The sequence below is a fragment of the Silurus meridionalis genome, chromosome 1 (assembly GCF_014805685.1).
Source record: "Silurus meridionalis isolate SWU-2019-XX chromosome 1, ASM1480568v1, whole genome shotgun sequence".
In the NCBI taxonomy this organism is placed as follows: Eukaryota; Metazoa; Chordata; class Actinopteri; order Siluriformes; family Siluridae; genus Silurus; species Silurus meridionalis.
In genome coordinates this window covers 4432081-4458461 of record NC_060884.1, presented here as the reverse complement: position 1 = coordinate 4458461, position 26381 = coordinate 4432081, and the positions used below count along the sequence as shown (strand labels likewise).

The following is a 26381-nucleotide window of genomic DNA, read 5'->3' as shown; positions in this document are numbered from 1 at the left end:
CGAAAATTTTTTCGAAACATCATGAAAAATAAATAAAAACGGCACACAGACAAGCACAACATAGAAAAACAATAGAGCAGAGCAGCATTGTGTCTGGGGCACAGCTTGCAATCGCTTCCTCTAAACTCATTACAAATCAGTGCTTCATTTACTCACCAGCATCAGTTTGTAAAACAAACCGACCAACAAACAAAACAAGATCGTTTCAATGTTGGGATATGAACAAATAACATCTATAACATTCATTACAGTATGCCTGTACACAATAATATAACAATATTCTCAAATACAGCACAGTAATACGAGTGACACACGTAAGGCTCATCCTTCAGTTCAAGTCTCTTTGAATGACAATAGCGTATGAAGGATATATACAACAGATATATTATAAAGGCAGGTTTTTGTTACAAAAATTGCAACATAGAGTGCAAAAAAAGTGTTTTTTTCTTTCTTCTTTTTTTTTTTTTACCTTAGCCTGTTTGCATAAGTGTACACACCCCGAAACAAACACTGTTTTGTACAAATTCTTGAGTTCTGATATGATTTTTTTCAGTTTTTTTCCCCCTATGACATCGCAAAATCTGCCTGGGGTGTGTAGACTTTTTTTATGTCCATTGTAAAATTCTCATCTCTATACGCTGCTTAAAGGGTAAGAGAGCCAGATGTATAAGCATATACAGTATATACAAGGGGCGTTCGAGTCATACTGGGACTTTGGTGTTTATTACATAAAAGAACAAATTTCAAGGAGTGGATTTATTTTTTGACATACTCCCAACATACTGCTACATTTATACACTTATCCCAGGGTTTAGCTAATTCCTGGAAAGAATTGGCATAGAAAGATTTATCAGTATATGAAGGAAGCCATTCAAATGTCTTACGGCTGAGAGTCTCATCACCGTACTGTGCTTCAAGTCTTCTGTAGATATTTGCGGGTTCTGCGCCTTCGTTCACAAGAAAATTCATGACCACACGCCGTTCCTTGGCACTAACACTGTTGTCTGCCCTCTTGATTAACGGTCTCTGGACTGACCGCTACATGTGCGCCGTCTATCAGTAATACTACAGTAATACGCTTGACATGAACGCCTCGTACATTGTTCTAGAGCAGAAAAGAACTCCCGCTTTTAAAGGGAACTCCTGCTGAGGTAAGACAATAAGACTGCATTCAGTAGAATTGGCCAGAACAGGGTAGCAAACCTTTTGTTCGAGTGATAGAAATACCTGGATAAATTTTTTCTTTCTTCTTTTTTTTTTACCTTAGCCTGTTTGCATAAGTGTACACACCAAACAAACACTGTTTTGTACAAATTCTTGAGTTCTGATATGATTTTTCAGTTTTTTCCCCTATGACATCGCAAAATCTGCCTGGGGTGTGTAGACTTTTTATGTCCATTGTAAAATTCTCATCTCTATACGCTGCTTAAAGGGTAAGAGAGCCAGATGTATAAGCATATACAGTATATACAAGGGGCGTTCGAGTCATACTGGGACTTTGGTGTTTATTACATAAAAGAACAAATTTCAAGGAGTGGATTTATTTTTTGACATACTCCCAACATACTGCTACATTTATACACTTATCCCAGGGTTTAGCTAATTCCTGGAAAGAATTGGCATAGAAAGATTTATCAGTATATGAAGGAAGCCATTCAAATGTCTTACGGCTGAGAGTCTCATCACCGTACTGTGCTTCAAGTCTTCTGTAGATATTTGCGGGTTCTGCGCCTTCGTTCACAAGAAAATTCATGACCACACGCCGTTCCTTGGCACTAACACTGTTGTCTGCCCTCTTGATTAACGGTCTCTGGACTGACCCGCTACATGTGCGCCGTCTATCAGTAATACTACAGTAATACGCTTGACATGAACGCCCCTCGTACATTGTTCTAGAGCAGAAAAGAACTCCCGCTTTTAAAGGGAACTCCTGCTGAGGTAAGACAATAAGACTGCATTCAGTAGAATTGGCCAGAACAGGGGTAGCAAACCTTTTTGTTCGAGTGATAGAAATACCTGGATAAATTTTTTTCTTTTCTTCTTTTCTTCTTTTCTTTCTTTCTTTCTTTCTTTCTTTCTTTCTTTCTTTCTTTCTTTCTTTCTTTCTTTCTTTCTTTCTTTCGATGTTTAAAGACATATGACACTGCTGATAATGAAATCTAAAACCCCACATTTTGGCATCATTTATCTTTTTCAATTCTGCTGGATATTAAAACGCTTTTGTTTTTATATCCACAGTTTTTATTTGCGCAGTTTTACAAATAACTGATTTCCAGAACAGTCTCTGCTGATTCCTCTGCCACTGGTTTGATGCTTCTTCTCTGAGTGCCGGTGAAACTAACATGTTCAATGGTTGGACTAATATAGTCCCCATTTTTGCCAGTTTTGTTCCCATTGCTTGTACCTTCTTCCTTGGATTCAAGCATGGTCCTAGTGCCCTCTTTGTGCCTATTCCTGCAGCCATTTTTTACAGACCTGCAGATTTCTGTCATCTTGGTGGCATTTTCTATGTAACCCATTTCGACGTCCTGAACATCCTCCTCTTCTTCCTCACTGCTTTGCTGGATTTGATTGCAGGATTCTTTCAGGCAGTCTGTCAGCTCGAGGTCTTTTTTCAGTTCCTCCAGGGGTAAAGTGTGGTTACCGACAGTACCCTGTTGTAGATCTTGGTTTTCAACTCGCCTGGTCGAGCGGCACAAAGCTTTCCGGAAGCCTCTCTTGAAGTTGTCAGAGAGGAATCCGTACAGAATGGGGTTGGCACAGCTGTTGGCATAGGAAAGGACCACCACGAAATAATACAGGCCACGGAACTCTCCTGGAAGCAGCACGAGCAAGTTGACAATGTTTAATATGTAGAACGGGAGCCAACAGAAGACGAACACAGCTACCACAATTACCACCATCCGCGTGATCTTCCGCTCTGATTTACGCCGCCGAATGGAGGTGGCTCGGACCCTGCGTCCGGAGCTGCGGACCTTGATGACAATTAGCAGGTAGCACATGCAGATGACTAGCAGAGGACCAAAGAATCCGACAGTTGCTGTGTACACAATAAATGCAGCTTTCCAGACTTCTGCAGGTTCGGGCCATACTATGCTACAGTTCCCATCATCCTGTAACACGTCAGCGTAAACCACAACCGGAAGGACGATTACAAAGGAAACAGCCCATACTGTAGCATTGACTGCTTTGGCCACTTGAGGTTGCCGCCACCTGGAAGACCGGAGAGGATGCACCACTGCCAAGTAGCGGTCGATACTCATTACGGTCAGGCAGAAGATGCTGGTAAACTGGTTGATGGCATCCACGGTCATAACCAGACGGCACATCAGTGACCCAAATGGCCACGACAGAAGGGCATTCTGGACAGCCAGAAAGGGAAGGCCAAGCATGAAAAGCTCGTCAGCTATAGCAAGGTTCAGGATGTAGATATTTGTGACAGACTGGGTTTGAGAGTAGCGCAAGACAATGTGAATGACCAGGGTGTTTCCTCCTAAACCAACCACGCAGACTATTATATAGATGAGAGGAATGAGGATTCCAGCAACACTTGGCATGAAACCTGTGTTGTAGATCTCCGTCCAGTTCTGCAGAGACCCATTAAGGAGGAAGGTATCATTCAGTGGAGGGGACACTGTAAAGCCCAAATTGCTTGATAGAATGGAGTTGTTGCCCAATGGTTTTATGAGTCCTGGAACCAGGATCCGATCTGGAGTCTCCATCTTACCAGTAAACCGAAGCATGTCAGAAACTCTGCATGTTACCTGTAAATATATAAAAAAAACATTGTTTTGTAACGCCTTGCTTTATCAGGATAAATATCATTGCTCATTAACTTTAACAGTGAGCAGAGCTGCAAAACAGTAGGAGATTCATGACGTGGGAAATGTTTTGTGACCGACTTCTAGTCGGTGCACAAACTGTGTACTTAAACCATGTCCTTTCATTACCGCGACAAGCACAAAGCATGTATAGGCCGCGGCAAATGGCAGCAAATCATGCCTGCGAATATTACAAAGAGCTTGGCCCCTGACAGTGCAGGAAATGAGTGAGAAGGATAAATAATGGTGTGTGATGAGCCTCGACAGCAGCATTCATGTTGTTACCTACCTCTTATGACGCTAGCACCCACGCTTTGCATCTTTTCCCCCGCCATCATGCTAACACTGGCTAATTGGCTTTTAATTAGAGAAACATAGAGGAAGAGGCTGACAGGGCCACTGCGTGACATAATGCACAGGCAGCTCTATTAGCAGCAGGGAAGAAAAACATGCACATATAGGCCTTATTGTATGGAAACTGACAGCAAGCTATGTGTAGAATGGGTCTATTATAGGAAGCTGATGACTGGGATATCCAGAAAGTAATTCTGTCAATTATTTTGCAGATATCTCAATCCTTCTGTGCGATGTATACATTCGCATTGACAGTAATTTTTTTTTAGTTAGTAAAGTCAGGTACTGATGTAGGTGAGGGTGAGGAGGCCTGGGGTGGAGTCAGTCAGTCATCCCAAAGGTATTTTAATAGGGTTGTGGTCAGAGCTTTATAGCAGGAGATCCTTTCACTCCAACTAATATAAACCATATCTACATAGAGCTAACTTTGTGTACAGAGGCATGTCTTGCTGGAACACTTTTAGTTCAAGTTTAGAGGAAATTTCTGCATCCAACATCAAATAAATTTGTGTGCCTCCAACTTTGAAGTAACAGTTTGAGAAAGAACTACATATAGCTGGAAGAGTCAGGTATCCCAATATTTGTATCCGTATAGCAAAATCTTATCTATTTATTGTTACATTTAATAACTGGCTTGACCAGGTTTTGATTTCCAGTTCCTCTCAATCACAGGAATTGGAATAACAGCCTACAGATATAATGCAATATTCTTCCCACACGAAGCACTGGCTAGTTTTTTGTGCATCCTGCCATTTCATGCCGACGTGGCCTCTGAGACTCAGTGAGATGCAAATGAAGCAGGTTAACAATGTGATAATTTTTCCCCACGGCAGAAAAACTCGGCTGCCAGGTGAGCTTTCAGACTCGGAAAGCAATATAGCTGAGAAAGCTGTTACAATGAAACGCTGTCAAAAGTGGGACTGAATGTAAAAGAAAGGCCGTCGTGCTCAGGGTGGGGGGTATGGAGTTGTTGCTGTTTTTTGTTCGAACTCTTTGACTCGATTATGCGGCTTGATAAGAAACAAAAGAGTAAAAGACACAAACAGCTGATGTGAATATATGAAGAGGTGATGAAAAAAACGGATTTGAAACCAGGATGACAGCACAAAATGCACCCCCCACACACACACACACACACACACACACACACATATGGTCTTACTATAATTGTAACTATTTTCTAATGCTATAATTTTTTTTAATAGAGATATTTGCCATCAATGAACAATTTGATTTATAGACACTTTCCTGGTTCCCACAAGGTCGAAAATGCCACATATTTCCCCCAAATTGAAAACATGTCCACATACAAACACTTTATTGGCTTGTTTGAAAGTCAACCAGACTCAATTATAACAAAATATATTTTTAATCTGGGCATCTGGTGTTGCAAAATAGAGCAAACAGAACACACACATTTCACACATTATCACTGTGTCAACCTTCCAATCACAATATCATAAATACAGCTCTTTGAAATGATTATGGGGACCAGCTAGTTGTCCAAATAAACTCAAATATAGCACAATTGTCTCCACCAATATATAAAAACATATCCACAGACAAACACATAATAAAAAGGGAACTGGTACTTTAATGTGTTGGATTTTAGATTTGAAAGGTTGTATGTTTGAATTCCACCAAATTGTCCCTGCTGGGCCCCTGAATGAGGCCCTTAACTCTCAAATACTCAGTTGTATAAAATCTTGGGGTAGTTGTAAGTTGCCCAGGATAAGGGTGTCTTTTAAATGGCATAAATGTAAAATGAATCTATTTACTTGCTGAAAACCCGATTACAAAAGTCCAATTTTGAACAGTTACAATTTTTTTTAAATCTTGACATCTGGTTTTTCAAAAGAGAGCAAAACAAAATAATCACCCAACAACCACACACACACACACACACACACACACACACACACACACACACACACACTATGATTGGAGTAGGTTGCGATGCAGCTCTCAGACTCTTCTCTTTCTCTTTACAGCTCTCCTCTTCACCCTGCATAATATGACTTAATGGTCTCATGTATGCAGCTTTTATTTCCAATTCCAAAAAAAAACCCAAACAAAAAACCAACGGCACTTGAAGCAAACGACCGAAGGCACTACGGCAAGGAATTTCGAATGGAACCTGTTCCTCCTCTTGGAGCCTGCAATGTTTCTGTATTGCACTTGAATTTAATTGGACAGTTTTATTGGATCTTTGAGAGGGATCACATTTTATTCATGGACAGAGCTTTTTCAGGACTCAAAGAATAGTTTGGGTTCTCGAACGCACCACAGGCTGCGGTTCCTTCCACAGCTGGAAGAAATGAAACGAATAAATAAATAAAATAAATAAATACATTCTGCTCGAATAATAGTGTGCAAAGCTGGCAGAGGCACAGCCTGAAAAAAGGTCACAGCTGTAATCAAAGCAGTGAATAAAAAGCTCTGAATGCTTATGTAAATTGGATGTTTCAATTTTTCACCCTATCTTTATAGGGATTGGAGTGGTTCAAATTCATATAATCAAATGGATGAAGTAAAAAAGAAAAAAAAAATCCAAATGAAAATGACACATAGTTCTAGTTACACCAGATAAACACATTATATAAAGAAAAGCACTGGGACACCTGATTTTTTTCAGCCGTATGTGATTTTTTTCACCACAAAATGTTACTCCAAATTTGAGGACCTTGGATCAGAAGTTCTTAGGTTCAAATTCCAGCACCACAAAACACCACACATGGGTCCAGGAGCAAGGCCCTTGACCCTCAACTGCTCAGTGTATATCTGTCTGGATAAGGGTGTCTAACAAATGCTATAAATGTAAATGTATATCTCTTTATACAACTGAGCAGTTAAGGTTTATAGACCTTACTCAGGGGCCCAGCAGCTTCCTCTGTTGGAACACCCAATTTTTGGTGGTTTATCCCAAAACTGCTACCACAAACTTTGATTCACACAATTGTATAAAATGACTTTGGATGTAGTAGAATAAAACTTTCCCTTCACTTATACTAGGAGACCCAAACCTCTTCTAGCATGACAAGCATGCCCCTGTGCACAAAGCCATCGCCAAGATTTACATGGTTTGGGGTGGAAGATCTTGAGTGACCTGTTATAAATCTCTGACCTCAACCCTATTGAACACCTCTGGGATGAACTGGAATTTCTGACTGCAAAGATGTCTTTTTTAACTGAGTAGGTGATCTAGACGATGTCTTAAAGCACATAGTGAGGACAGCTCCCTCCCCTCCATCCAGGACATCTTCCAAAACACTGTATATGCAGATCCTTTGTGAGGGATCCCTCTTACCCCTCCCACAGTCTGTTCAAGCCCCCTCTATCAGGCAGGAAGTTTAGAAGCAGCAGGACTCGCACTACAAAGTTCTGCCACAGCTTCTTCCTCCAAGCTGTCAGAGCCCTGAACACCCTGGTGCCACCCCAGACCTTGTTCCCACCCCCTTAACTGTGCACATTGGACACTGTAGCACATCTGCACACTCAAGAACTTTACCTGGTTACTGTAGACAATCCGTTTATTCTGTTAAAATATTCACACTGGACATTGCACACGGTTACATCTACCTCATATTTATTGTGTTTACTCTTTATTTATGTCTAATGTTTACTCTTGCTGTTCAGAGTCTATTCACCTTGGTAACAATTTCATTCTTTTATATACTGTGTATGTGGAAGAAAACAATAAAGCTTGAGTTGAGTTGAGTTGAGTTGGGTTGGGTTGAGGTGAGTACAGAGTATCTGTATCGCCAAGTCACATTTAGACAGTCAAAGAACTCGACCCTGAGTGAAATCTAATTGAATTCTAACCCCTCTAAAGCCATATGACAGTTAAGGAGTCACTGCTCAGCCCACTGAAGGTGATAGGGTCTTTGTCTTTGTTCTGGAAAATCAATCACTTGCCATTTGAGAGACTCAACTCTTCAGTGCTTTCACACTGTGTTTATTTTCACATCTCTAGACAGAACAGAAAGAAAAGATCCACCGTCATTGATCCACAAGTACTCAAAAAAGCAAAAAAAAGGGAAAAAAAAGAAAAAAATACACCATATGGACAAAAAGTTTGTGGACACCTATATGTACGTTTTTAACTTCCCATTCGACTTTAATAACCTCCATTCTTCTGGGAAGCTGTTCCACTAGATTTTGGAGTGTTCTAGTGGAGATTTGTGTTCATTCTGCAACAAAGGTGCTGGTAAAGTCAGGTACTGATGTGGGGTGAGGAGGTTTGGGTTGAAGTCAGCCCTCACATTCATCTCAAAATTTTAACACTATTGCTAATGCTTCATCCATTTTGACATTCCGTACAATTGTGCGCCTCTACATTTGTGATAACATTTGGAAGAAAGAACCACATACGGTTGGAAAAGTACATTTACTAGACATAGTGACTTACAATAACCTCATTTACACAACTAAGAAGTTGAGGGCTAAGGGCCTTGCTCAAGAGCCCAGCAACACTTCCTTCTTTATATAACTGTTCAAATCCTGACTACCCTGTAATGAAAGTACAGATTAGGCCCCGAAACATTCACAGTTTGGCGATTCATCACAGTTTGATGTTTTTATTCCATACTAAGGGGAGAGCAAAATGACTAATCCTGGCACATAGCTTTAGATATGTTCTATTCATTCTGCATTAAGGGCAGAGAAAAAAAAGGTGTAAAAAACAGGCAGTAAAAGCACACATGACTTTTATAAAAACAAATGTTTTCATTTTTTTGTTCGGAAAAACAAGTTAATGTGCTTTACACTGTTATGAGATTTGCATTGTTACATTTAATTTTTTTTTTTTTAAGTTACATAATCGTCACAGGAGAGCTACAAAGGTTTACAAGAGATACATGAACATAGAACATGCTCATGGAGTTTGTTTCTGAAGAAACATAGGCCAATCTAGAACTCTTTCATCGCAGATTAGAATTTTCCCCATAGACTCTGACACAGAGAACACCTTATCGTGCTATCGGTTATCAAATCCAGCTGAGATTATAATAAAATCCTCTCATACAATGTGACAACTTGTTGCGATCCGCTCTAATCGCAGTCTAAATCCAACTTAAATCTGACGAGCGATGGAATTAAACCGGGTCTTTCCCTCCACTCTGACAATCACTTCCTAAGCTTTCTTCGTTACTCATTTTCTTCTTCTCCAGTTCTCTTTGCTTCCACATTGAACCTTTTTAGTCTATTAGCATCCCTGGTGTCTTCTCAGTACTCTACTTGATGTATCCTTGACTCTTGTGTCATGCGTCCTTCAGAATCTAATCGATGTGTGCCATTATCAAGGCCATATCGAATGCTTCGAAAGTGGTTAGGAACCGAGGAACAGAGACTGAGCTTCCTCAGGTGCTTCCAGCATCAGCTATAATGATATTAAGTGTCAGAAAATATACCTCTCAAAAATATTTTCTTTAATTTGTTATTAATTTAACACATTGATTGTAAAAAACGCACTTTATTACGCACTTTATTAAAACCTCAAAAATCTCCTCTATTTTATAGAAATTCTGTAAATTCCATTTTGATTATAATAACATTTTTCTTTTTTCTGCACAACCCCAATTCCAAAAAAGTTAGGACAATGATTTGCTAATCTTATAAATTCATATCTAATCTTATTACAATATAAAACATATCCAATGTAAAAACTAAGAACATAAAACATTTTAAGGAAAAAATGTCATTTTGAATTTGATGGCTGCAACAGGTCTCAGGGCCAAGTTTACTACTGTGCAGCATCACGTCTTCTGTTCGTATAGACCTGGGAACTGAGGAGACCAGTTGCTAAAGTTTTGGGAGAGGAATGTCGTCCCAAATGTGTCTGATGCAGGATTTTAGCTGCTCAACAGTTCCGGGTGTTCTTTGTTGTATTTTTCATTTCATGATGTGTTAATTGTTTTCAAATAGGCCTAGACTGCAGGCAGGCCAGTTCAACACCTGAAACCTCTTACTACGAAGTCATTCTATAGTAATAGATGCAGTATACAGTTAGCATTGTCTTGCTCAAATATTCAAGGTTTTAACTTGCAAATGCGGTACCAATAATTTCCCTAATGGTTACCCTATTACTTTATTTTTGTTTTATTGTGAATAAAATATGAAAATGAAAATTGCAAATCATTGCATTCTGTTTTTATTTACATTATCCACAGTGTCACAACTTTTTTGGAAGATGAGTTGTAAATTGTATTTTGATTTCATTGGAATTCTTTTTTCATTCTATTGGAAATGCTATTTATTTTTTACAATACATTTTTTTTCACTGTACATACATTTCCCTGTAGGTCGAACTGTGTCTGGTCATGTACATGGTAAATAAAATTTGAATTTGAACACACAAAATGGTCAGTATTGTGCAGATGACACTCAAGTAATCCTCTCTTTCCCCTACAGCTTGGATCTCAGCCTGATCCCAGCCAAATGGAACTTCTAACCATACCAGGTGATTTACTTACATGTGAAAATCTTGTGATTTCTTTGAAACACTCTCTGATCTCCCCCTTAGCCGCTGCAAGCACTCTTGGTGTGTACATGGACAATCAACTGTCCTTTTCTTCTCACCTTGCTACTCGAACACCCCCATGTCGAATTATTTTTAACAACATCAGAAGAATTTGTACATTTCTATCCACATAGGCCACTTAGGTGCTTGTTCTGTCCCTCATCATTTCAAGACTGGACCACTTGTACTTACTCCTGCTAAGTCTACTTCTGAAAGAAATTCAACCTCTGCAACTGATCCAGAATATTTTTGACCATTTTACCTTCCTTAAAACATTGATACTTGCCTGCAAAGATAAAAATAGACCAACACACCCTACCCCATGTACTTATCTTGCCCTTCAATGTGAATTCCTTTGGGTACTTATTAAGTGGCGGATCCCAAACTTGTTTAGTTTTCACCTGTTGTGTAGTATCACTGTTTCATTAAAATATACAGAACAATGTCAGGGGTGTAAAAAAAACAACAACTAGATTTAGCACAGTGTCAGAGGTGCATAAATCACATAAATAAGGTGCATAAATCAGTTTCAATCATTTACATTTTACATTTATGCCATTTGGCAGACATCCTTATCCAGAGCAACTTACAACTGAGCAGGGGAGGGTTAGGGGCCTTGCTCAAGGGCCCAGAAGTGACAGCTTGGTGGTGGTGGAACTTGAATCTGTGATCTTCTGATCCAAAGTTTAATTCCTTAACCACTGAACTACGATTTGTAGTGCTCAGATTTTGTTTTGCGCATGTGCGAATTCGCTACCACTTCCTGTCATCGCTATGGTAGCGAACAAGCAACTTTACGTTTTGCATTTCTTCCCTGTAACTGTACCGACATTGAACCAAACTGTGAAATAAAAACCGAGGTACCTAACGAAACATGAAGTTGATAAAAATAAGTATTTATCAATAAAGAAAATCGCTAGATTTGGACAGAGTTTTTGAATGATGGTATTATTAGTCTGTGTCCTAATCAGCCAGCATTAGAATGCATTTATTGATGGAGACTTCGAAGCACTTTTAAAAGTCGGTCTGGATAAAAACATCCGAATGCTGTTAACGTAAATGCAATTGTAAATGTCAGTGGACTTTCACATGCAAGTTAATTTGTACAAGTTTTAATGTCAAATTTGTTTTATTTGTACAAAATGTCACAACGAGACAGAAAACCCAAACAACCCAAATGCTTAAAGGCTATAAAAATATTCAAAATATATTTTATCATTACAGTTTGAATGGAAATCGACTATGTCTGGCAGACATATCATCGGGGATGATTGCTCATCAGCTGAAACTAAACTGAACTGCTGGTCATCATAGGCGATACGGGTCAGGCTCTTATGATATCTTCACACAACTCTCTGATCTTCCCTTCAGCCACTGTTTGCAACCTTGTGGAAGCCATGGACAACTTGTCTTTTTCCTCACATGTTGCACGTTCTTGTCGGTTCAACCATTTTTATCCAGATGGGCTGCTTGTTAAATCTCTTGTCATTTCAAAACTGGATTACTGCAACTCTTTGCTGGAAGGTCGACCTCTAAACACAATTCATCCCCTGCAAATGATAAGAAACGCAGCTGCATGACTTGTGTTTAACCTGCCTACGTTCTCCCACATCACCACACTTCTGCACGTCCTCCACTGGCTTACAATATCTGCACGCATCAGATTTAAAACACTGATGCTTGCCTATAAAGCCAAAAATGGACCAGCACCCTTTGATCTCAAAGCTCTCTCAGCTTCCTCAGCTCTTCTAGCACTGCTCGACTGGTCCCACCATCTCTCAGGGTAAGAGGTAGGTATTCACCAAGACTCTTTTCTGTTATGGCACTGAGGTGGTGGCATGAACTTCCCCAAGATGTCTTCAAATGAATGCCCCTGTTCACAAAACATACACCAAAACATGATATAATAACATTACGACTGGTGATTTGAATAACACTGATTATCTCTTCATTATGGCACCTGCTAGTGGGTGGGATATATTAAGCAGCAAGTGAACATTTTGTCCTCAAAGTTGATAAGTTAGATGCAGAAAAATTAGGCATGCGTAAGGATTTAAATGAGTTTGGCGAGGGCCAAATTGTTCCCGGTCTACAGTGGTCAGTATCTAGCAAAAGTGGTGCAAGGAAGGAAGACTGGTGAAGTGGCGATAAAGTCATGGGTGGCCGAGGTTAATTGATGCATGTTGGGGGGGCGAAGGCTGGCCTGTGTGGTCCGACCGACAAGGTTCTTTAGCTTAAATTTCTGAAGAAGTTAATGCTGTTAATGCATGACAGGTCAGGACTGTTTTGGCAGGAAAAGGCTAATAACACAGTATTAGGCGGGTGGTCAGAATGTCATGTCTGATCAGTGTTGTCTAAGCTAGCGTGATAGAAATTGAATTTAGAACGAAAAGTGCTGTAATATAGGTTTTTGCATACACTATCTATAATTTAGTTATATAATATAAGTTAGTTTTTTCCTATTATGGGAGCATGTAAGAAAAAATAGCATTGTCAAACCATATATTATGGCTTCTCTTGTACAGACACTATATTATGCCCCATGACATCTGATACAGCCCTGCAGCTACAGCTGAAATTCTCATTAACTTCTGTCACTCCTTTCGTTTAAATATCTGCTTCAGTTCACATAAACGTCACTGTCATTAGTGGGGCCGATGACCCACACAGCCTGTGCTTCTGTTGCTGAGAGTTATTTGTACCCATGATTCACCTTGTGCACACAATAATGTTCCCTACTGTCCTGATTGTAAGCTATTGTAGTCCCCTAACCTAGTTCTGTGCGCATGTAAAAACTCCTGTTTACATTATGTTAAGAGCAAACTAACAATTTGGCATTCCCGCAAAAATTGTCCTGTTTTTTCCTTTTCTCCGTGTTTACTCTTTCCTTATTCACTCGCCATTTTTGAGTCAGCCTTGCTCATTAGCTAGCTAGATTTCACCCCAGATTTCTCCACAGTCGCTTCGTGGCAATGTCTGATCTGCTATTGACTCTGCTATGGAATCAATCCGAATAATGAGACCCTGCACCACTGACTGCCTCGGCTTCATTACAGCAGCAGGGATGACCAGTGAGAACGAGTCAAATTACTTTTTGCTCAGGTTGATGAATGCCAGGGACTTCCTTTGAAACGAATAATAAGTAGTAAGTAATAATAGTATTGAATGCTATTCATATATTGTGTTTTGTGTATCTGTCCCAGACTGTCTTGTGTTGTCTGTCTGCACTGTTTTTTGTCTGCATTCGGTTGCACACGTTGCGCTTTATGCAGTGAGATCCTTGCTCTGTGTTTTGTTATGTAGCTTTATGTTGTGTGTTGTAGCTCTATGTTGTTTAATGTAGCACCAGGGTTCTGGAGGAACGCTGTCTCATTTCACTGTGTACTGTGTCAGCTATATATGGTAGAAATGACAATAAAAGCTTTGGGAAAGCAGTGACGGGCCGTGCATTTGGTACCTGGGCCTTCAGTGGGGACTTAACCGACTTAATCCATCTCTTAATACCATCACTATCACATTGCAATTATAGAAACCATCAATACTATACGAAAACGCAATATAACAACGAGTGGCATTACAGGGAGAGCGCCATTTCACATATGGAGGGTAAATACTATTTTACTAAAGCAAGCTCCAGACATCTACACCACAACCGCAACTGTGCCACCTACATCATCCGGAGCAGTTCAGAATCTATATTTGTCTAATAACATGACAAAATATTACAAATAAAAAAATGCAACCTACTTACCAGAGATGCAGACTCCTAATTTGCAACACTCCTCAGGAAGTGGCAAACAAACCTAAAAATGGATTTTTAAGTATGTCTGAGACCAAATCAATTTCTTTTCCTCTGTCAGCCATTGTGGGCATAAAAAACTCAGATGTATTAATGTGTGCAGACTGCTATAGACGTGTTTTGCCAGTCGAACTTGGCTGTAACAGTTTCCCTCTGACCAACCAATCAGAGGGCGGAAAAATGTTGACGCTATTCTGGGCCAGCTGGCCCTGTGAGGCGAATTTGAAATATGATTGGTTAAAGAAACAGACCCATTGCTAATGTAGTCTAAGGTACAACAGCCAGCACTACTGATTGTGAAGGCGCTGGGCAGATTAGATTGACACGGCAGCACCTAGAGGCTGATATCTGACAAAAAAATCTAACATCCACATACAAGTACTGGAAGCAGCCCAGAGAAATGCTACGAAATCAAGAGAATAAACTGTTGGGAATAAATTAATACAATTTCATGGAACAAATATTAGAATTTAGGTGTCAAATATAGGTCAGTGCTTCTAAAATATATAAATATATATGCACACAAATTCACACAAGAAGAGCACCTAACAATGGCAACTAATAAAATGAGAAAATGGAGATAGCATCATTTGGTTTTTATTATTAATCTATTGCTTAGAATCCATCAGCAGGCTTTTGATAGATTTTAGTATCTAGAATCTCACAACGAATATCTGACTCTGACGGTTGTGGACACCTGAGCGTAAAATTGGAATGTGCTTTTATAATATAGTCTGGGAAAGGGTGTCTTTCAAATAACGTAAATATTTGTATAGGTAAGGAATATATTGCCACCAATCCCATGCAGGATCTGAGTGGTTTAACCAGATTTAGATCAACAATGTGTGCTGTGAAATGAGAAAAGATGGTGTGCACAAAATACCCTTTATAATTCGATGACTTATTGGAAAAACAAAATGGTTTCTCAGCAACCGTGACAGACAACCACACCATCTCAGACCATCCTAAAAACATACGTTATCCCATACAAACACCCCCTCCGCTCTTCATCCATGCTCATCTTTATAATGACCCCCTATTATTTGTCACCGCATTCATCTAGGGCTTGCTTACTAGGAACTGATATCCCTCTCATGTCTGTCCTCTCACCTGCAGCTGTAATGAAACGTGGCCTGAGATACAGGTCTAATCTCTTGCAGACACAAAGAGGAAGTACATAGACTTGCCTTTTGTTCCTGTTTCCTTTTGGTCTTTTCAGGCCTTTCGCCTGGGACTGGCATGTCACCATGGCGATGAAGGGTTGGGAGAAGGTGACACCTCTCTTTCAGTCCTAAACTGCTGGGTGTATGTATGTGCTTGGGGATTGATTGGTGAGAGTGGAGCTTGGGTGGTGTTTTAATGACTGTGATGAATATGGTACATGTTGGACACACACACAAAGCATTTACACCCAAACCTCCATCAATCTTTCCACATTTTTAGTGCAATTTATACGAAAGATCCAATAATTTTAAAAAGTCTGAAAAACATTAGGATGCTTTGCAGAATGAATAAACATTCTGTTGCTGTCAAACACCTAAATCAATTATGGTGAATTCAGAAGTCAGATCGTCCACCAGTGTGCATCATGGTCACATGAGCTTGAAAATTGGTGCTAGAGAATTAAAAACATATTGCACATAATATGATACTGCACATGCTATAATACTGTGCATGGTATAGTATTATTTTAACATACATTGTTATTATTGTGAGATTTTGCATATGATAGGACACTAATACTGTTAGTGTTCATTGTGCAGATCTGCTCCCTACGAAAAGGGGAGGATTTATAGTGTTTGATGGTCACTGGTAGAAAAGATCTCCTGTGGCTCACTGTGGTTGTCTTTGGTGGTCTCCATCTACGGCTGAATGTGCTCATAAGTCATATATGTAATCCAACTTTTTTTTCCCAGTTATCAATTTTCCACAGGATATTCCAGAGTTTATGATAACCAAACCCTGGCAGCTGTGTTGTAACGATTTTGTCAAATGTTTACAGTAAAACTTTGAGACTTCATAAGACTATTTGTTTCATATGTATTTCAGGAACAATTATATTTGTAGAGAGTTCATGTGACTTATTTGGATGGACTCCATTAAACTCATCACATGACTTCTAAAGGCAAAGTAATTTGCTGTTTTCACTGCAATGGGGATGAAGGCAATACAGGTGCACAAGTGGGGTAAAACACAATAGCAATACCTGTACCTGTATAATGTTCCAAAATTGTTGAACTATTATCAGATGTTATCCTGAAATGTACTTGACCTTACCACAACCATACCACAACTTGAGAATATCTATATTGACTTGGTCTTGTCTTAGACTTCTTGCTATTGTCTGGAAATGGGTTCAACCAGGACTTTGGATACCTCAATCTAATCCAATCTAATAGTCCTAAATTTGCATTTACTGCATTTTACAGACAACCATATCCAGAGCAACTTACTATTATTTCATGCATACAATTAGGCAGTTGAGGATTATGCTTAAGTTTACAAGGTTTAACCAAGAATATTGTGATATTTATTGTGTATTATTTAGAGCATGTTGGCAGGCACCTTTATCTAGACTTACTTAAATTATCTCAGTTATACAGCTAAACAATTGAGGGTTCAGGGGCCTTGCTCAAGGGCCCTCCAGTGGCATCTTGGTGGTGCTGTTGATTTAAACCATTCGATCAGTAGTCCAACATCTTTTCCACTGATCTACCACTTCTGCACTTCCCTACCAGTCTCTAAATAGATTCACAACAGAGGGATAGAAAATGAAGTAAAAATTAGACTAGATTATAAATAGATTAGATAGAGGTGAATCACACAATGAAGAACTCAATCAAGAATAATTTCTCATTGTGTATGTCTACATAGCTTGTGTGTGTCCACTCATAGTATTGTACTTGAAATTCTGTACCTTCAACCTGACCAGGCAGTTACCCGGATGATTGAACACAATAAATGATCCCTTGTTGCTCACATCTGGTACACAATAGTATATATAACTTACACACACACACACACAGTATAAGAAAATCTACCAAGGACATAAGCTCTAATTGTGTTGCTTTAATCGGTGTCACGTATTTACGATTAATTGAAATCTGTGATATCTACTTTAGCCTCATCGCTCGTTTCCAATCTAGCAGACTTTCCTCTACAGCACAGCACCAGCATATAAAACAGTTTGCCAAAGTTGTACAGCCAAGCTGCATTTAAAACCCCTGATAGAGATAAATGCTCTCTGTGATTGCGTGGTTCACCTCCGAGCTCTTTGGTGCCTGTTGTGGAGCTCCACTCCACTAATCATGCCCAACTACAAATCCTGCCCTGCAATCCTCATCTGCAAAAAGGTGCTCCTCGGGGCCCGGGTGTTCCTATAAAGCCAAACCAATGGATATTCTCTCTTAGGGAAATAAAAGGGCACAGCAGATAATACATTTTGTCTCATTTAATGTGAAATTATCTCTTAAGAGGTCGGCATAATGTTAATGGACAGCAAGTAAATGGCTGAAGTGCTGTTCCGATTGTAATGGGGGCGACCTGCCTAATGCAGATGATTAGCACGAAAGAACACACTGAGTGTCATCAACCAGTTTGCCCCTGAGGGCCTTAGCAAGGTTTGAGGAGTTCAGTGCAGCTGGAGTTCGAGTTGAGCCTCAGCTGCGGATCTGGTGATCTGATTAGTAGCGTTCTCTATAGACGTGAAAAAAAAAAAAAAGGCTAAATGCAATGGGTGTAAGTGCTTTTGAGAAAAAAGAACACTCTTATGGTGAAATGAAAAGAAACCTAGAGGCTGCTTGGTGGAAATGTAGGAGATTGTGATTCCTCACTATTGCAGCTGGACTGAAGTTTCTCTATTCTGTGACTGAGGAATGTGTGAACTTTGCTCTTGGAGTGTGTTCACACTTAACTTGTCTTGTGATATTTTGGGGAAAATCTGGTTTTATTCAGTCAGTTTGCATCCACATCTGTTAGAGATATCTTTTTTCAGCTTTATTCATATGCTAAGAATATGATAAGTAAATAACATTTGATTTGATTAGATTTTTAAAAAAGGTAATCATATGCCGGTTTTAATTTAAAAAAATGTCATGTTTTGCGAAATCCTTTGATTTGATAAAGTACTGTAGTCTAAAGCAAGTCTGTCCATACTGTGAACATGTACATGTAGCATAAAGCTCATTGACAGACATTTTCAATGAAAGTGTTAGCATGTGTATGTGAGCTATTTACTGTGTTCCCCATCAAGTTTTTTTCAGGTTTAATTTCAAAATAGAGGCTGAACTCAGCCAACTTAAAAGCACACAGAGTCTTTAAGCAAAAACTAAACTAACACATGGCTCCAATTTCATTCATTCGAAAGAGCTAGCTTAATATCCAGTAGCCATGTTATGCTACACTAAACATAAACTGAAACGATGACTTGCTAACCCAAGGTGTGTTCAGTTTAGTTTAGTGTAATGTGGCTACTGGATACTAAATCACACAAAAAAAGTTCACAATGCACAAATTATAGTCTTAGGAGTAACGCTCTGGATACACAACATTTATGTCTAATGGCTAACATGAGCTAACTAGAGACCTACCATATATGATACATTATTTGGACAAACATTTGTGGACACCTGAACCAAAATTTGTTGAACATCCCAGTCCACATTTAGTCCCAGTTTGCTCATATAATAACCTTCACCCTTTTGAGAAGATGTTAAAATTTTGGAGCGTGCTTGTGGATATTTGCGCTCATTCAACTATGGTCAGGTGTCCACAAACTTTTGTCCATATAGTGTTTATTGCAGTCTATTTACATAATTAGTACAAGTAAACGAAACGTGTCTCAAGAAATAAAAGAGCCTTCATTTATATTCAGGAAAGTACTGTATTCTTTACATAAATTTATACATATGAAAAAAAAAAAAACGCATCCAGATAAAAAAACAAAGCCAAACGCCTAGTGGAATCAGGAACGGAAGTATACGTCACGTCTTATTACTGCCAGGCTACAGGACCATTAGCCAGCATCAGCTTCACAGAGATTATTTAATAAAATCTCTGCATGTGCCTTTTAGAAGATAGCTTGTAGCGTTCAGGCTCAAACTGCATGCTGAAACCAATGATATTTCAGTAACGCTGAGCTGCTGATAACAAAGGACAAATAAAGAAATGTACAAAAAACCTTATAAGTGGCACTTTGCTGTGGCTTTTTGACTTTAATGTAGTTTAAAAAAAAAAAATTTTTATCACCAAGCGACATTTTAAGAGGGAAACTAATATTGGATTTTTGTTTGCAAAAAGAAAATGTTGCAGCATAAAAAATAGTCTGAAGCTAAATAAATAGATAAATAAATAAAAGTGAAAAAAGAAATAGGAATGTACCAGAAATGCATGAATGCTTCATTTTATTATAATTTTTTTACAACACACAACATCCTATAATTCCTGAATTATTTTTTTGTCCATGTATTTTCAGGGATCCACCAGCCACACCTTCCCCAGAACCACCTATCGCTCCTAGCAGTTCTCCATCATACTAACTACCCACACCTGACACTCATCAAATCATCTCCTACTTAAGGCCGGCACTTCCATGGTATCTCCGTCCGTGCTACAGCTTAGACTGGAGCGCATTATTGGACTACGTTTCGATACGGACTTTCAATACTACTGTGGATTGTGTATTCTAGAGACTTTACCTTTCTAAGGAATTGCCTGGTTTCACTGGAACATTAAGTACTTTGTTATTTTTGCTGTTTTTTCACTTTCCTGCCTTTATTTTTCATTAAACCTTCGTTCTGCCGAACTTCGGTTTCCGGCGTGTTCTTCCGGCCTAACAGTATTCCAGAGCGTTTTTTCAACATTCAAATTTTGCATTTTATTTATTCATTTATATTTACATTTAATGTTCTGAAGTGTCTGCCGAGCAAATTAGTTCTTTGTCTTAATAATTGATTAAAAAAAAAAACTTTCAAAAATTCCTGATTTTGTGGAATCGTGATTCTTTGTTGAAACTGTAAGAGTTCCATTGACACTGGAGACTCCTTCCAAAAATGTGAAATAAACATCTACTTACAGAAATCTTCATCATATCAACACGATTTTGCTTATTTTTTTGTTCTAATGTGTTCTTGTGGATTGACAGCCGTATAAATTCCTGTGTATGTCTATTCTATAGAACCATCAAATCCATTGAAAACTAATAATCTAATTTTGGCCAATCGGAATCAAGTATTCAAAAGTGCTGCATTATAAAAAGGCTTATATTTTGTTTTTTTGCCAGTTTGGAGTGTAGTTTATGGAAGGTTTACAAAATCACCCCAGGAGGCCAGGGGTGCAGTCAGTGTTTCAAATGATCCCAATTGGTGTTTAGTTGGGTTGAGGTCAGATATATATAGCAGGAGATCTTCCACTCCAAACCATGTAAAACATGTTTTTGGAGCTGGCTTTGTGCACAGGGGCATTGTCATGCTGGAACAGGTTTGCTTCTTCTAAGTCAATTTCATCCAAAGTCATCCTATATAATTTTCCTTTAACTTTATGGTTACAGTTTTGGAATGAAGCACAAATGACTGGCATAGTCATATGATCCAATAATATTCTCTCTATATAAATTTATATATATATATATATATATATATATAAAAAATCTAAATAATCTGGTAATATGGTCAATTTTCGGTTCCTGTTGTAATCAAGAAATCCCAAATGTGATGTGCAACACATGATCATTAATGTGTGCTGTGTAATATGGGAGTTCTGTTCGAGAAGCCTGACGCTTCCCTGAGTCACAATAATGTCAAAATAATCAGCTGCTAAATGTCTCAAGGATGAATATTTTATTAATCACCCGCACCCATGCCGACTGACTTCGCCGGTGGCTCTGTGTGATGCTGACACAAACTCGGACCAGCAGCCAAGCTGAATTCCCCTAACCAGCCTGAGCAGACGTCGAAAGACGTATCTCTCTGCACCATTAGTGATCCTCAGAATCTTGTTTTGATCCTCTAGGCTTTGAAAGATTGAGCAAAAAGAAAACCGTGCAAGAAATTTTCTAATAGTGCTGCAACAACCAATTTCTGAAAGGTGCCGGAAGCTGTTGGCTTCTGTCACTCAAGCATAATTGCTTAACGTGTAGCGTGTGTGTATGTACTGTAGTGTGTGTGGAGTGTGTGTATGTAGGTGGGTGTGGAAGCAGCATGAGTCTTGGAGGATAGGATGCAGTGTGTCATGTACGGGCTCTACTCCAGCCTCATGTCACACAACACTGTGCACTGTGCCAGTATGATGAATGGAGCCTCAGTGCCCACACTGTTTATTGTCTGTGTGTAACGTAAAGTTTTCTACTAGTAATGAACCCCACGGAAAAAAACACGAAAACATCGATCGAGGTCTGAAACCCCTAAGCGTTATTTTCTGACAAATTTGAGAGTAAATTGCTGTAGCTGTAGCATAGCTGTTTCAAAACAAGTCTCAATGCAGGGCTGTCATTCACTAATGGTGCTGTATAGAAATAAGAAGGAAAAAAAATCAATTTGACACGCTTTTACTTTTTTCCTAAATGTAGGCAATTATACAAGATGCTTTTGGCATCTGATATATACTTGTACAAGGTGCTAGAGATATGAGGTAAAAGTGTGGGATTTTTTTTCTTGTATTACAAATAAAAATCTAAACATATATTATTAGTAAGTCATTATAGTTGCATGTGTTAGGGGCGATGAAGTGCGGGTGAGAACAGGTGGGATTTTTGTATGTCAATTTACTATATACTGTCAGGCATAACTTTATGACCACCTGCCTGATATTGTGATGGTCCCCCTTTTGCTGCGAAAACAGTCCCAACCCACCAAGCATTAACTTTTTTAGCCATTTCAGCTACAGTAGCACGTCTGTTTAATCGGACCACACGGGCCAGCCTTAACTTTCCATGCGCATCAATGAGCCTTGGCCCATGACCCAGTCGCAGGTTCACCACTGTTCCTTTCTTGGACCTCTTTTGATAGATACTGACCACAAAAGCTGAGATTTTTGAGATGCTCTGCCCCAGTCATCTAGCCATCACAATTTTGCCCTTGTCAAACTCGCCAAATCTTTATGCTTCTATCACATCAACTTGACGACAAAATGTTTGCTTGCTACCTAATATATACCACGGACTTACAGGTGCCATGATGAAGAGATAATCAGTGTTATTCACTTTAAGGGACAATACTATAGAAATTAAAATTGGATATATTTTAGAGTAATCAAAGTGCAGCTTTTACAGCAGTACAGATTTACTGTCCTATGAAAATAACAACATACGGCCATTATTATCTAAATAACTGCCAACAAAAGTGAGTACACCCTAATTGAACATGTCAAAACGTTGTCCAAAGTGTCAATATTGTGTGTGAGCACCATTGTTATCCAGCACTGCCTTAATCCTCCTGGGCATGGAATTCACCAGAGCTGCACAGGTTGTTGCTGGGATCCTCTTCCACTAGTCCATAATGACATCACAGAGCTGCTGGATGACAACACATGAAGCTGCTCCACCTTCCGCTTAAAGATGGACCACAGGTGCTCAATAGGCTTCAGGTCTATAGATATACTTGGCCACTCCACCCTATCTACTAGCCTCAGTATTACTCTACTACTACTACTGCTACTAACAATAATAATATTATTATTATTATTATTATTATTATTATTATTATTATTATTATTATTGTTAGTAGTAGTAGTAGTAGTAGAAGTAGGAGCAGTAGTGGTATTGAATTTTTCTGATTCAATTTTTCTCTCAGGTGAATACATTTCCCTTCATATGCTATAAAAAAACATTATCTTTCATCCACTACAACCATTACCAAATAGTTTTCATTATGCAGTGTATGTGAGTTGATCATTAAATCAATTTATAAACTTACTGGAATCTGGAGGCTTACTTGGTGTCCAGTAGACACCAAGATCTGATCTACAAGTTGCCAAAGTTTTTCTATTGGTCCTAAATGGTATTAGAAGAAAACCCCAAGCTTACATTACTAGAGTTTCCATTCAAACAATACAATTTACACCATCACCATTAAAATCATTGCAAAATCAAAGGGAGTTTTAATTGTTCAATTTCAGCAGGTTGTAAAGGTTCCCCTTCTCATTGTTTACGTGCAGCCAGTGCCAGCTGGATATATTAGACTTGGCACAAATGCTAGTACAAATGGCAATTTTCATTTCGGTAATAGAGTTATAGGGTTCCGTAATATGATGTTTGCACAGTCCCCGAGTCCCCATAAGGATTAAACTCTTCAATCTTTCTTGGTCAGCCAAATACCCAGATGAAAACACCAGCTTAGACCAACAACCCATAAGCTGCCAAAGCACAAACCAAAAAAAAACGATTTCTTTTCCAAGTTGTTAAATGCTGTGTTTCTAAATTATTCCCATGAATACCATGATTTTTGGTCAGCCAAAAGTTTTCTATGGGTTTTTAATTGTGACCACTGAACACAACATGCCACCAATAGTAAGCAACACTCACAGGGTTACACCATTAGAGTTTTCTGTACAATTCCCAAGTGGATACAATTTATTGGCCTGAGCAGTTGATGGTTAAGGGCATTGGCTCAGAAGCCCAGCAGTGACAGTTTGGCAGTGATGGGATTCGAAAACAAATCCATTTAATTCGAAGTCGAACATCTCAACTAACATAACATTTTAATGAGACCCATTCCAAATTCTATGAGTGGTTCTACTGTTGTTTTTTTTCTTAGTCAATAATCTTGGATCCCATACCTGCCACTTCTGGCTGTGAAAAACCGTGTGACACTGTGAGGTGATAATGACACTAGGGCTAACAGCGGCAGCAAGTCTTCACTGTTTTTATAAACCAAATTGCACCAGTATAGCCAGATGAGAAACTCAAACCAACAGTGACATGCTGACTGGATGAAAATCCGGAGGCTCAGCTCTGGGCTCTGACTCGGGCTAAGTGGAAAACTTGGCTCTCTGGAAAGCAGCAATAGCATTCCAAGTGCTCATTAGCTAAAATAAACACTCAGGATTCAAAGTCAGAAAGGAAAATGCACACAGAGAGATGGAGACAAAAAAGCCAGTTAAGAGGATTTCTGGCTGGGTGGGATAAAGTCGTTCATTTCTCTTTTTCTTCCTTTTTCTTTCTTTCTTCCTTTCTCTGTCTGCCGTTCGCTCAATCCGTCATTCTCTCATCTATTGAAAGGGGTCCAATTGGCGGCTGGAGAGATAGTGTTTAGTGAAGAGACGCTAATTGCACCAACAGGGGGAGGAGAGGACATCAGTCATTGAGGCTTTTTTTCCCTCCGCTCATCATTGCTCAAAGTAAAATGCAGGAGTTTGAACATCTGGGGGCTCGAATATGAATTAATGGTCATTTGACAAAAAGAAAAAGATAGGGATGATGGTGGAGGGCTGAGTGTTTGGATTTATAGCCGAGGAATATGAGCAATTAGTTAATTAATTTAGAAATATATATTTTCAAATGACCAGGTTTTAGAACATCGGCGAGATGCTCATGAACCACAAGATCATCAGTGTGTTGGGGCAAACGATTCTTTAGCGCCATGCCACGAGGGTCATGTCTTTCTTTCATCCTGCTGGGAAATACAATCTGCTTAATAGACTGATTGTATACAGTATGGAAAAGATATACATTTTTTTTTAGATTTGGAAAGAAAAAAAACAGGCCATTTTTAGATTAACAGACAGATGCATAGACAGATGGGGAATACAGATGGAGTCCTGTAGGAGGTAAAGTAAAAGCCACAGACTGAAGAAATGACAGCGGTTCACATCAGCCTCTCATATCACTGTTATTGGCTTTTTTGTTTTGTTTTGTTTGTTTGTTGGATTTTTTTCTTCAGTCAGATGTGCAGGATCAGCTGTATGTTAAAGCTCTTCATCATACCGTACGTCAGACGTGGCATGCAAAGACGATCAATTCGTTTTGTAACTCCAAGCTTTTTTTCTAGTGCCTCCGTTGATCCTTGTCACATGAAATTACAGCCAGGAGATCTAAACATAAGCCTATATTCCTATTAAATTCTTATACACAAGCTTGTTCCACTGACTTTGCAGGATAAACCAGCAGATATTCAGAGCAGTATAATTTTTTTTCAAACACTTCCTCGAACATTTTTACATTTATTTTATTCCACTCTATATCTTATTTCTGCCGATCCCATCGACTAAAAAGAAAATAAATATAACAGACACATTTTGACCCAAACGGCATACTGTAAATATGTAAATGATAGATTGTGAAACTTTATAAAAGTCAGCAACAATTTTCTTATTCTTTACACCTGTAAACCAGTAAACAAGCAGTGACCTGCAGCAAGCATTAATGCAAATGACACACACACACACACACACACACACACACACACACACACACATATATATATATATATATATATATATATATATATATATATATATATATATATATATATATATATATATATACTCAGAAAAACAAGAAAGCTTTGCTATAAGATGCTGCACATCTCCCAAATTTCTCCACACTCCACGCTGAGTTCATTATCCAACAAAGACAAACTCACCAAATTAAACCTGCGGTGGTCCAAATCCCGTGAGCCAGTGTAGGTTAAGAGGATGCTGGTCTTGAGGATGATGAAGAGCCGTCGTAGCGGCACGCACGGAGCAAAGAGTCTTACACAGGACTGTGCTGAACTGCATCCCGTATCCAGGTAACCGAACGCCTTGTGTGTGTGTGTGTGTGTGTGTGTGTGTGTGTGTATGGATGTGTGTGTGTGGATGTGTGAGAGAGATAGAGAGAAATCGAAAGGGAGTGTGTGGGGTGTGTGGGGTGTGTGTGTGTGTGGGGGTTGTTGGTGGAAGAAAGAAAAATATTAGA

General features: G+C 39.0%; 1 protein-coding gene across 1 annotated transcript; it reads right to left on the bottom strand.

Annotated features, from left to right (window-relative positions):
- Positions 1–1400: 1400 nt before the first annotated feature.
- si:zfos-169g10.2 (somatostatin receptor type 5) lies at positions 1401–26179 on the bottom strand. Its single transcript, XM_046853022.1, has 2 exons — positions 26068–26179; positions 1401–3764 (listed from the first exon to the last, which is right to left on the bottom strand). Exon 2 carries the CDS (start codon positions 3741–3743, stop codon positions 2256–2258), a length of 1488 nt encoding a protein of 495 aa, XP_046708978.1. The 5' UTR covers positions 3744–3764; positions 26068–26179; the 3' UTR covers positions 1401–2255.
- Between the last annotated feature and the right edge of the window lie 202 nt (positions 26180–26381).